At 51.4% G+C, this 13,454-nt stretch overlaps 2 protein-coding genes across 3 annotated transcripts in view; one reads left to right on the plus strand and one right to left on the minus strand.

The window, feature by feature from the left end:
- LOC149335945 (uncharacterized) overlaps positions 1-12,602 on the minus strand; it is an 82,762-nt gene extending 70,160 nt beyond the window's left edge. The window contains exon 1 of the mRNA XM_089552496.1: positions 11,829-12,602. Within this exon, the coding sequence (XP_089408622.1) occupies positions 11,829-12,512 (684 nt within the window). The 5' untranslated portion in view covers positions 12,513-12,602. The remainder of the gene's footprint in view (positions 1-11,828) is intronic.
- The window catches only part of LOC149335946 (uncharacterized), a 164,961-nt gene that overhangs the window by 59,858 nt on the left and 91,649 nt on the right, over positions 1-13,454 (plus strand). The gene's annotated exons all lie outside the window — the stretch shown is intronic.

A 13,454-nucleotide genomic window follows, 5' to 3' on the forward strand; every position in this document is an offset into this window, starting at 1 on the left:
AATTTCCGGAGCCCTCCACTACGGCGTCTCTCACAGCCTCAGTCGCTCTGGGACGTTAAACCCCATAAACCAACCAACCAAGTTTCCGTTGGGTTAAGTACCCTGTAACAAAGTAACGAAGTTTCCTGTAAAAAAACAACGATGATTCACCGCAGCGGTGGCCTAGTGTTCTGAGCTCGTGTCTCGCATGCGGGATTGTTCGGGGTTCGATCCCCAGTGCTCCCGGGTACCCACTGGTGATACAGTTGGTACAAGCACTCCCCTAACATGGTGCTCAGCTTCTTTAGGGTGAACTGCTTTGGTAATGGCACCCCACCTTGAGTAGACGAAAACACCTTTACCATGGCGCTCTTTGGACGCAGGTGCCCTTGCGCCATAAAAAATCATCATCATCATCATCATCAAAACAACGAAGTTTCAAGCGACCCTTCTCCAGGCAGCGGAGACGGCAGTGGAATGCACTTCGGTCGCAGTAATGTGCCGCTTCTACGTTTGGCACCGGTTGCACAGGAGACGCCTTGTTGAGGAAAATTTCTAGAGTCTGGCACAGAGCCTACAGTGATAGCATCATGCTCGTCGGTCGCAAACAAGTCTGAATAACTGAATGAGTTTATTTTATGTCAAGGCAGATGGGGCTCGAAGAAAAGTCAAAATCCTTCTGCTTGTCAGGGATCGAAACCCCTTGGGACAATAGGAGACAGTGCGCATTTACAATAAACAGTACATGATTCAGGAAGACACCAATTATACAATATTTATGTGCATGTCACTATCCGACTACAAAAAAAAAAAAAGACTTTCAATACCTTGTTGCTCACATTTGTAAAAAATACAGTACAATCTTTGATATGATTAAGTAAGTCGGAAGGCAGTGATGCAGCATTTGTTGACGGTACGAACACTGAGAGAATGTTCGTGCATAGAACTAAAGTTCTCGGGCCGTTTAAAGCGTCTTGAGGTCGCTGATATCCCTTGAAGCTCCTCGATTCACTTTCCGTAAGAAAGAGCGATAACTCAGTCTTATCACACGCCATTAGCCCGCGCATCAAACCCGTTTATCCGCTCGAAATAAAAAAAAATCCCAGCGCTGCCCAGTGATTGTCTATACACCCTGCCCTGAAAACGCAATGCGCATTCCTCACGCGTTCCGTCTTTTCCAGTCCTCAACCATCTTTCCGGGGGCCGGAGGAAAAAAAGCTCGTCCATTTATCCCAATCGCCGCAGATTCTCTACGCACTCGCCTTTTTATTTCATTTCCTGCCCTCGGTTCCCTCGTTCAGCGCCCCGGGCCCCGAATCCGTAAACAGCTTGAGTAAGGGGTGCCAGGCCGGGCGGCTATAGCTGCAGAGCATCCGTGAACGCCTTATATCCCGGAGCAAAACGGGCCCTGCAATGCCCGTCATCGCACTCGTCGCTTCTCTCCCACACATCTTCCCTTTCTTATTTTTCGCGCGAACGACCCAGCACAGCCTCTCCAAGCCCGGCGCCTGGCGCGCGCGGACGGCTGGCGTTATTTTGAATCCGGGTTTATTTTTCGAGAGTCCGCGCAGGGGCGTCACGGGCGTAACGTCACGGGCGTAACGTCGGCAGACTCGGTCCGTTCTCTCCCGCCGCGCTGTGCGTGATGTATGGACAGCCGGCTTTCCCAACGCTGTCCGAGGTTGGGTTGGCGGAGCAGCGGTGATTGTTTGGAAGACTGTGCAAGCACCCCGGGCTTATGCTTTCCGGATTTTTTCTTCTTTTGCTGATTCCTCGTCGGCTTTAACTTTTTTTTTGTAAACAAAGTTTTTTACACCTCCAGATCTGAAAGTCGCACTCGAGGCGCGTTCCCAGGTTTTGCCGGTGTTGTGGCCCTTGATGTTATTGCTTGCTGTTCGTGGCCCTGTCTTGTTGTTTTGCGTAGTCTTTATGGCCTGTATGGGATCCGGCTGTCTGTCTCCGTGAACCATTACGGTGGCAACGAAGTTGAAATGGCCGTCGGCTCAGCCATTTCACTGAGCACCCGTGCACATCTGTCCTTTTCTCGAAATCTGAAAGGTGACATCCACACGCTGTGCTTTCTTTATACATATTTATTTTGTTTCCCATCTTTTTGTAGAGCAGCAGACCAGAGACACATTCCTATTTATGCCGACCTCGGCGCTCTTCATCGCACGGAAGCTTTATCTGTTTTCGCCTTGTCTTATGCTGTCATCATCTTCGTTTCTTTACTGTTCTAGGCTGGCACGTGTGCATATTGAGGAATTCATGGCGTAGGGCGAAGCTGGAATGCCGCAGAACATTGCAGATACCCTACAGCCCGTAGCTCCAATATGAAGGGGAACATTCAGATGGCGCGTCAGAACGAATTTCGTTGTTATTTCTTCACTAAAGCTGAACATACGAGGGGCGTTCAATAAAGATTTCCCCTGACTCACTTCTACTTATTGCAGGATGATAAAACTGCGCATGTGTAATGACTTAAGTCCCTCTAGGTCACGTGCTAATACGCAACTCTTAACTAATAACGGTCTTCCTTTCACAGGTGCTGAAGTGGTGTGAGGTGTGATAATGGATACAGTGGAATACAAAGCAGTCATCAAGTTCCTGTACTTGAAAGGCCGCACTCCAAGGGAGATTTTCGATGAGACAAAACAAGTTTATGGGGAGGATTCCCCATCATATGGTGTAGTAAAGAACTGGCATCGTCAATTCAAATGCGGTCGGACTCTGGTGGAAACAGCTCCGATTGCAGGGTGACCTCACTCCATTATCGATGAACACACCATTCAGCAAGTAGAGGCCGCCATTTTAGAAATTCGCCGCGTAACCGTTCGAGACCTAGCCCAAAATATCAAGATTAGTGTGGGGTCCGTGGAAAAAATCTTTCAGAACCATCTTCGCATGGGTAAGGTATCCTCTCGCTGGGTTCCCCGGCTGCTCACACCTTTCCGAAAGCAGGAACGAGTCGAATGCTCCCAGGCTCTTTTTACCATGTGCCATGGAAACCAGGAGGACTTTTTCAATAGACTGATTGCACAGTATGAAAGCTGAGTCCATTACTATGATCCGGAGACTAGTGTCCAGTTGGTGCAATCGAAGCACTTGGACTTACCGCCTACAAAGAAGGCACGCGCCCAGCCCTCGGCGGGCAAGGTCATGCTCAAAGTCTTTTGGGACCAGCACGGAGTAGTCTTGATGGATTTCCTAGCAAATGGTGCCACGATTACTGGGGCATACTATGCTTCACTGCGGCGGAAATTGCGGGAGTCCATCAAAAGCAAGAGACGTGGCATGCTCACCAAAGGAGTCCGCCTTCTGAAAGACAATGCCTCAGTTCACAACTCTCATGTTGCCCAGATGGAAGCACGCTGCTGCGGCTTTGAAATTCTACCGCATCCCCCTTATTCACCCGACCTCGCACCATCGGACTGCCTCCTCTTTCGAACAATGAAGTCATATTTGAAGGGCAAGCATTTTCCAGATGATGAGACTCTGATTTCCGAAGTCACAACATGGCTTTTGCAGCTACGTGTTTACTTCTACAAGCAAGGTGTTTACAGATGCATAAAAAAATGGGAGAAGTGCGTGTCCCTGGGTGGCACCTATGTACAGAAGGACTAATAAATCTGCAAAGTTTCGTTGCTCTCCGTCCAAAGGAAGTGGGTCAGGGGAAATCTTTATTGAACGACCCTCGTATCTCGTGGCCATCAGTCGGGCTCGGGAGAACTATTTACAGAAAGAGAACAGTGCACCTGTCACTTATAACTAAGGAGTAATTATTGTCTGAACGCTCATGATGAATTCCTGTTCGTAATTCCCACACCCGTACGACGTACACAGGTATGTTCCACCTAAAAGGATCACGAGGACATTTTGAGGCTGGCCTGTGTAGATATATTTACGCGTTCTAATGACAAAAACGCTGCTTCTGCACGCTTGAAAATGTTAAAAAATTATGTACAGGTGTCGCTACCAGCAGCTGTTTTCGTAAACAAAGTGCGATGACGTCAAGACAGTTTTAGCTCGTATCCCGGAGGCTAAGCTGCACAAATCCAACGTGACCGCTAGCCTTGGTCTTTAAGCCACGAGTTTGAATCTAGCGGCAGGAAAATTATTAAGTCCTATTTTTTTTAACAATGAATTAATGTTTTGCTACTGAACAAGCGTGAGTACAACCAGAAAAGACCATAGAATCGTTTTTTTTTTTCCGAGAACAAAAATTGGACGGAGGTTTCATCAGTGCTTCTTTAATATTCTTGCTGTCGTCAGTATCTGCATGTGAAAGTCTGCGTACTCCTATTGAAAAACACCGGCTCATTCTTTCCTTCGGTGTTTGGTGCAGACGTCTGGTAACGGTGAACATTTCCTCCAACGTGAGGTGAAATCAGAAAACCGATCGAGGAATGGCTGACAACACTTGCTTCTTCGCTAACCTAGCCTAGCGTAGTGATGAATTGCACCGACGTCATCACTATACTGTCGCCGTTGCAGTGCATAAAAATTGGGGCTGATGCATGACAACGGGTTCATCATTTCATGATTGCGCGCAAAATTTCAAGGACAAGCCATGAACGCTCCTCCGCGATGGACATGGTTACGTCACGAGACCGGCCCGCCTAATCTAATCTAAAAGGCTCCGATCCGACATTTATCTAACATTCAACGCGGATTGTGGTCCTGCGCTAATGTGATCAGGTTCGTTGCCGTGAGCAACCTCGACGCCGAGTCCGACGCAGAGCACACCGGGCAGTTGCTGCGCAGGGATCTAGTCAGGCTTAATTTATGTGATCCTGCCTAATCAGATCTAACGTTAATCTTGTCCCAGACGAGCCGTTCTTTACCAGGATATAGCATTCCGACTGGGCCAGAACGCCTCAGAGACGAGTCAGGGCACTATCATTACGCCCCAGGTCACGCCTTCTTCTGCTGCCTTCGACGCCCATTTGACGTCTACCGAGATCTGGCGAAACTATCAAGCTCGTTACATGGCTGAAGAATGATTCCTAGAGAGCTATAGCATCCAATTAGACCGGGACAGCGCGAACGGCGACCTCCTGTAACCGCTGATTCTGCGTCTTGAGCCCTGGCTGTTCTGTCTCAGGCCTTAGTTCTGACAGAAAAACTATCAGCCGAGAAATCCACGCTTTACGTGGACAGTGCAGTTCATCGGACTAACGCCGACTATTCAAGTTCACTTATCCGCAACTAATCACAATCGTGAATCGTCGTGTTATCTGTAAACGAATGTGCAGTGTGGTTGTTTATTGGATCTAGTAAATTGTTCTTGCTAGATAAGATGTCTGGTATCTCGCGAAAGCGCGTTGTTTGCGGCCACAGGGATTGTGGCAGTAAACCAAGGATTTTAGTTCGCAGCTGGCATATTTATTCCTTTATTTATGTTTGGCTTTTAACAGCCGTCTCGATTTCCCCAGATCGCTGTGTTCCGCAGCAAACAGCCATATCTGGATTGGAACGATCTGCGAGCCCGGAGTTCAATCTAAAACGCCCGTTTAACCGTGAAGCTCGACGGCCTCTGTTAATATCTTCCTTGCACTGCGTTTATGGCCGTCAGTACTAAATGTATATACTAAAGTATTCATAAAGCAAAGCAAGCTACAGACTCGGCGGCCATAAAAAGGGAAGCAATTCGTCCAGCTCGGGCAGAGCGGGTTTTGTCGTAAAGCCAGGGACAACACGCGAGAAACAAGAGTCGCCGCAATCAATCGACGCTGAGAATAAAAGCGGCAGGAATATTATTCGAAACAAACAACAAAAAAAAGCTAGACAGAGCGAGGAAGAACGGTTCGGCGAGCAACCCTGAAACGGGGTGTTCGCGCACGCCATCTATCGGGACAAAGTGGCGCACATAGAAGCGCAAGTGAAGGAGCAAAAAAGAGAAAAAGAAAACAGTGGAGAGGGCCGGGGGGGGGGGGAGAAAACAAAAGCAGGAGAAAACGCTCGACAGCTATAGGGCACCACAAGTGAGCGAACAATGGAATTTCCGGCTCCGCTTTCCGCTTCAACATTCTTTTCAGAACTCCAAAGCAACTAGGTTTTTTGTTTTGTTTTTTCTTTTAACTTTATTTATTCTTTTTTTTTGGGTTGCCGGGAGCCATGCGACGCGGGCTTCTGAGCGTATAGAGGAGTGTACGTATAGTACATACATGCACCAGGCGTGGCTGACTCGACGCATCCCACAGCGCGGAATTCTAATGAGCGAATTCAGCGACATGCCCTTCAGGGTCGTCGGGTGCGTCCAGATTAAAGCGAAAAAGAAAAAAAATAAATTAACAAAAGCGAAAGGGTGCCGCAAGAGCGGGCGAAAGATACAATAGAACGGAACTGAGGCGTCGTCATAGAGACGAGAGAGTTTTAGCAGGAGGGGGGGGGGGGGGGGGGAGTAGTTTGAAAAGTTTACAAAGGAAAACTTTTTCGCAAGCGGAAGAAGGCACGCCAGACGATGAGGGTACTTGCACCCGACTGCGCGTCTCTACAATTGCATGCAGTGGTGCCGAAGGTTTTGTTACTCCGTGTGCGGTCGATTCAGAAAGGCAAGGAAAGGAGTGTGCGTGAAAGTTGCATCATTCTGGACCTATACTTCGTTTTATCGCGTGTTTAGTGACTGCGCACTATTAAAATTGTTTTAGTTTTTTTTTTCTTCAGAAAACTAAATATTGATAGTTTTGGTTTGTTCAACCACTGCTGCGATTCTGCCTGACCAAATAGTTTACGTTGAGAGAAAAATAAAGCTGGTTAGATCAGCACTATTGAAAAGATGTTGGCGAGCAGCTTCTCTTCAATGTTTGTCGATAGCTTTCACAGTACGACAACGTAAGTTTGCGAATTCGGATAGTTTCGCAGTTTTTGTAACTAATCGCATGTGTTTGTGCTCGACGAAGAGTTGCCTATGGAAGCGCACAATCAGAGACCACTCTTGTACGAAAGTGCATTAACAGGATCGCATGGCGACATTAACGCCAATAGTAATTAGTTACGCAGAACGGGAAGACGCAGTAACTGCCTCCCTCACTGCAGACACCTTATCCTCGAAGTGAATGGGGTTCTTTAACGTGCACTCACATCGCATAGCGCGCAGGACTTCTTGAATTGCGCCTCTGTCGTAAAGTAGCCGCCGCAGCAGTGATTCGAACCCGCTACCTTGGAATCAGCAGCCGAAGACTGCAGCCATTAAGCCATCGTGGCGAGTAGGTAGCTTCACGGTACTCTCGCCTTGCGAGCTGCTGCACGGGACTTGCTGGACAGGCAGAGTGACGAGCGAGAAGTCGAGGCCAGAGCGGCGCTTAAAGGGCTTTAAAAGGGCACGGGAGGAGTAGTAGGTGGCTTTATGGCTCTCTGGGAAACAATTAGGAGAATTAAGGGTGCGTGCCGTTTCTGCTAGCAGCTCCCCCACCCAAGCACGGCGACAGATGCGGAAAACGGTGCTTTCCGGGCGACGCGGATTAGGTGCGTGGAGAGGCACCTCGCTTTCCGAGTCGTAGTTCCTGCGTCCGACGCCATCGTGGGGGGATTTGTGAAGTCGGAAGATTGAGAGAAAAGTTGGCGTCATTGCAAGAGCGGCCGCTTGAAGTGACGCTCCGAGGGACGAAACGGCACTGGCAGTTTAGGTTAACGCGAAAGAGAGATGGTAATGGCGGGCTGTTTTCGAGATATGATTGGTCCAGTTTGGAGGGGTGCATGAACAGGAGTTGACTAGTTTTTATCTTGTACCCGAAGTGACGCTTAGACAGGATACGTGATACGTTGAGGTACTCATGTATAAAGCAGCGGAGCAGATACCGAGGGTAGCGAAACGCGATCAACAGGAGGGAACAGGCAGTTCGAATGCAGTAGTGATCTAAGGAGATGGACAGATACAAGGTGGGCGCGGTTGGCCCAGGAGATGAATAATCGAAAATTGCGAGGACACTTGGGCAACTAAAGTGTTGAGAGGGGAAAGCCGGGGACACTATGCCGTGACGACTTCCCGTGGTGTGATGTCACATCGTTCCCGTGGCTATATCGATACCCAAATTATACATTTTTCGTGTATCTTAGTGTAAATTACGCTTAATTGCACATTTCTCCATCTAATTTGACACAAATTGGACGTTTTTCCGACCATTGTGTGACAATTTTCACTATGCCATGACGACTTCCGGTAGAAGTGACGTCACATCATTCCCGTGGCTATATAGACGTCCGCGCTACTTCGACGCAATTTCGACATTTTTCCCTATAATTAATTAACTAATTACTCTACAGTCATCAAACTTGGCTTTTAGATTCATTTTTCCCCTCTATCTGAAGCAACCATTATTTTTTATATTTTTTAGTTTCCGAGTTAAACGCGTGTGACATGCTTTGTTAACAGACGGACGACAGAGCCATTAAAGCTTTCGCCTTAAAAGTGTTCGGTTTCAAGGCGTTGATTATTGCAATGCCGGCTTAAATCTACTGATGACATTTATACGACAAAGAACAGCACGGTTTCAGTTTTTTATTTTTTCCTGTGTTATTTGTTTTACATGCAAAATCTCCAAGACGACTCAGAGCCTCTTTTCACTGAAGCTAAATATTCCTTCGGAAAGTGCTGCGCATAAACTGGGTGTCTGTACATAACTGCAGTTTCTTTAGACTGGATCTGTACCTCTCAAAGCGTGCTGTCGCAGGAGTCAGCAAGCAACGAAGACCTCTCACAAGTTTCCATGAATTGTGCGAACGCTTCAGAGTCCGCCAAAGTGTTCGTTTCAGTGTTCGTTTGCCAATGAAAGGTTCGAAAGAAAAAAAAAAGAGACGTCAAGGGTTTTAAAGCAGTGACCGTTAGGAGCATGTGAGCCAGAGGTGGTCATTATTAGGATTCGCAAAGGAGAGAGAGTAAGTTGCGTGGACTTTTGAACCAGTTTGAGAAACGAGCGGCATAAACTTTCCCAAAGTTGTGCGCGAATACAAATTCTGCCCAGTCGCCCTCTCCTTCTCTGTCGGCAGTTGGGCCGCGTGGACGGGGCACCTGGCCAGTAATCTCTCTTTCGCGACAAGCCCACTGGCCACGCCGACAGCGGCGACGTAATTGAAGCCTCCAACGAGCTTCCCATTACCGGTCGGCAGCCTGGGGGTGGTGAAGCTGTGCCCGTGGTAATAATACGGCGATCGATGTGCGATCGATGCCAGATTTGCATGCATGCGGCGATGGAGCGATGGACAGCCGCGCTTGCGGGAGCCTAATTACCTGGCTCGCCAGTGGGGACAGGACCACCGCCATGGTGGAGTGGACGAGAACGTCACGGTTCTGTTTGCTTTGGCACGTCGCGGGCCCTGAAATTGCCAGCGTTGGAGGATATTAGCGCTGGCTAGGTCCTAGAATGAGACCAACGCCGTAATAGCCTACGAAGTTGAAGGAGAAAGCTACCGTGGCACAGAGGTTTGGTTTTGTGGTTTGTCGGGGTTAAACGTCCCAAAGCAACGCAGGCTATGAAAGACGCCGTAGTGAAGGGCTCCGGAAATTCCGACCACCTGGGGTTCTTTAACGTGCACTGACATCGCACACTACACGGGCCTCTAGAATTTCGCCTCCATCGAAATTCGGCCGCCGCGGCCGGGATCGAACCCACGTCTTTCGGGTCAGTAGCCGAGCACCGTAAGCACTGATCCACCGTGGGGGTGGTGGTGGAAACATTTATTAAGTAGGGGAGGTATGTTTGGATCAGCCCGTAAGGAACCGATCCTTACAAACACTAGGTGGAGGTCCCTAGTATGGGACCCCAGTGGCGGTGGCCGCCGCCCGGGTGCGCCCGACTAAGGCTTGTTGGGTCTGTAAGTCGTGGCAGCCAAGCAGGGTCGCCTCCCAGCCCTCCCGGGTTGGGTTGGGGATGGGGAGAATAGCCGGGTTAGAGGGGCAGGCCCACACTATGTGATAGGTGTCCGAAGACACGGCACTAGAGTGTGGGCAGCTGCCGCTAAAGGAGGGGTCAAAATGTTTTAGTACTGCCGGGCAGTGCAATGTACTGGTCAGAAGGCGGAGAAGGAGCCGCTCATCCGCCTTCTTCAGCCCTTTACATGGATGAGGGTAAAGGCCATGACTGTCTTGATAGTAGGTTGTGACATCTTTGAAGGTATAGACCGGATTAAAATCGGGTTCCTGTTCGGGTGGGGAGGAGAAAACAGCCCGGTGAGAGAGCGCGTGGGCGGCTGCGTCTGCTGCCTCGTTTCCTGCCAACCCATAATGAGCAGAAGCCCATATGGTAACAGTGTACGGGGTCCGTATCCAGTATGCAATTTTGGTAGATTCGATAGACCATGAAGGGAATGCAGCCTTGTCGACGTTCCGACAAGCCCTTCTCGAGTCGGTGATTATGTATTTTGAATCAGGATGTGAGGCCGCGCGAACAATCGCGACCTCTTGTGCTTGTGTTGCACTGAAGGTGAGGCCGTGTGATGAGGACCGGAGGCGTCCACGTTGTATACACCTGTTTTATGGTCCCGCAAAGAGGGAAACTGCGAATTCATTTCTCACGATTATTCCTCGCTCCAGCAATTCTGTTGGTATCGAGTTGGAGTACAGAGGGGCTTTATTACGCGAAAACACCCTGGCCACCAGATAATTGAAAATTGGTTTTTGAGGGAAGGAAATGGTGCAGTAACTGCCTCAGTTCTCGGTGGACACCTGAACCGCGCCGTAAGGGAAGTGCTTACGTAAAGCAGCGAGAAAATTGGCGGGGCTTAGCTTTGTTTAAGGCTGGTAGGTTGCGAAAGCGCGCAGCGCCTCCAACTGAAGGAACGCAGTGCGCCGCGTCTACAGGTCACGCGTGGCTACCGGCTTTTTGAGGAAAGGAAATGGCGCAGTAATTCTCTGTTATCTCGGTGGACACCCTAACCACGCCGTAAAGGAAGGGAGGAACGCCACCACCCGTTCGGCGCGATGCCGTGTTGTTGCGACTGAAAGAAAGAGAACTTGTAGAACGCCGCCGGGCTCGCCATTCTGCGGCATAGGCGCGTTGCTTAGCCAACCGCTCTTGCCTTTCTCTTTCTTCATGTCTCCTCGGCACGGCGCCGGCGTTTGCGCGCAGCACGTCGCTCCAGCGACGCCTTGTACAACTCCTCAGACATGACTAAGCGGAGCGCGCCTGCGGCGCCCCGTGTATCCTCTCCTAGCGAGCGCCCTCACGCGGCGGGCCGAGGAGGCCGTCACGTGGTAGCCGCCGCGCCGAGCGAAGGAACGACTATAGTGCCTAGGCACTATAGAACGACTACGGCCGAAGAGACGAATTGGGGCCCCTGCTCTATGCCCCTGCTCTCCTATGGTCGTGACGTCACGCTGTCACGTGGTCTTGCCACGTGACAGCGAAGGAACGACCTCCGCCGACGGTAGAAAAGTGCTAGCAATATTGCTTTCGCAATAAAAGCAGGACGCCGACACAGAGATCTGTGGCATTCGGTTTGCAGCCTTCGGGCTGCGGCCGTGTATCTATTTTTTCAGCCAGCGTCCGTCCCGGCGGACGCGGTTGTTGCTACGCGCGTCTTTACTCTCTCTGTTTTTCTCTTTCCTCTTACCTTTCAACTCTCTTCTATCTGCACGTGGAAGCGGTGGTGGCTCGGCTTGAGCCAGTTGGCAGGCCCGTGCACTTTCCTTTTCATTCTTCTCTCAGTCGCAACCAACCAACCAACCAACTCCGCCGACAAGTTTAAAGGGCCCCGCCATTAGCGGAGTCACACGCGCGCGCCAGCTCTTTGGGGAGGGACGGATCGGCCGAGCCGTCCGAGTCCGCGGACTGCGATAAGGCGTGCTTCCCCGAAACTCTGCCCAAGTACATGGGTTCTACGGAGGGTAGCGAGTCGGTGGCGTCTCTTACCCTACCCCGCGAGGCGTGGTAGGCAGGTGTCGTGGACTGGTTGCGGTCGGCGGAGTCCTGAGCCTTCGAGTCCTCGTCCTCTGGTGGTGGTCGGCGCCGTGGACCTCGAGACGGGCCGGCGGCGCTCAGCTGGTCGGTCGCTCCGGGCTGTTCGCAGGGGACGTCTCCGGCGAGGCGGAGCGTCGCGCCATGTGAGAGCGCTCTGTCGCTCTCGTCCGCTGTTGTGGAAGAGTCGTCTTCGCCAGAGGAGGACGAGTCGGACGAGTTAGTCAGGGAGAGCGGCGGGAGATCGCCGAGGTACGGGAAGGTCAGCGAGTCGGTAGACGCTGTTTCCGCGGCGCTCTCCGGCTGCTCTTGCGATGAAGCTGCAGGCTCAGAATCGGCCGGGGTTTCCGACACGTGAGTGGCGGGCATGTCGTCGTCCTGGCGTGGCGCGGTCTCCGCAGGGGGCACCTTCGCCGGAGCAGGAACGGTATCCTGCGGCGGTTGCGCCGCTGGCGATGCCGGCTTCTTTTGAGGGGGGCTGGAAGTGGCCGCCGCCGCGTAGGACCGCGGCCGCAGGCAGTCGGTCAGCCGTCGCGTGGGCTCCGGAGCAGCGTCGGCACGCCGCGTCGCATCTGGCCGTCTCGTGCCCGAACTCGTCGCAGCGGGCGCACCGCGGCGTGCGGCAGGCCGCGCCGACATGTCCGTCCTGGTCGCGGCGAGAGCACACCTTTCGGACGCCCCTGTAGTCGAACATAACGCGGTGACCCTGCACGGACATGAAGTTAGGTACCGCCTGCTTCATCTCCATCCTAACGAGACGCTGGCCGTTGCTCACGTGGCGTCGCCCCTTCAGCGTCGGATGAGAGATCTCGAGCACCCTGCCGTAGGGGCTTAGTGCCGAGGCCAGCGCCGCGTCCCCGACGAACAGCGGCACCCGGAATGCCATTACGAGGACCACGGAGGGGCACACGCAGGACACTGGGACAGAGGAGGACCCGTTCACAGGGAACGATCCCTCCGCTAGGAGCTTTTGCGCCGCCGCAGCCGAGGACACGGCGATACAAAACTTGAGCCCTCCTTGATGCTGGAGGCTTTCGAACCCTTTCGGGCCGACGATGCTTTCAATGCCGTCGACAATGTCGTCGGCCGTGGCGAATGAGAAGCAGTGCGCCTTGGGTGGAGGCGCCCTGAACTCTGGACCAGCAGGACTGGAAGACGGCAAGGTGGGGGCCTGGAACCTGCAGGACCAATCCAGGGAGGCTCCCGGGCAGCCGGCGGGCAGCGCGGCGCCGGGACGGCGATCCTCCAGTGGCCCTTACAAAAATTTTTAGTAACATTCTTTAGAAAGTCTTTCGACAATTGTTAATAGAACCTATCAACATTGAATAGAAAGTCTTTTAAACGCCTTTGTACATTGTAGTAACAACCTATCGACCGTCTTCCGACAATTGGCCACCGATATCCAAAAGACTCAAGTACATAGAAAGTCTTTATACTTCCTATCATCCCCTTATCGAGTTTGTATACACTTCCTACTGACCCCTTACCGAGTTTGTATACACTTCCTACTGACCCCTTACCGACAATGTCTACCAACACCCTATAAACGGTCTTCCGACAATTGGCCACCGTTATCCAAGA

This window comes from Amblyomma mixtum, chromosome 7, assembly GCF_055824585.1.
Source record: "Amblyomma mixtum isolate Tamu chromosome 7, ASM5582458v1, whole genome shotgun sequence".
NCBI classification, from domain to species: Eukaryota; Metazoa; Arthropoda; class Arachnida; order Ixodida; family Ixodidae; genus Amblyomma; species Amblyomma mixtum.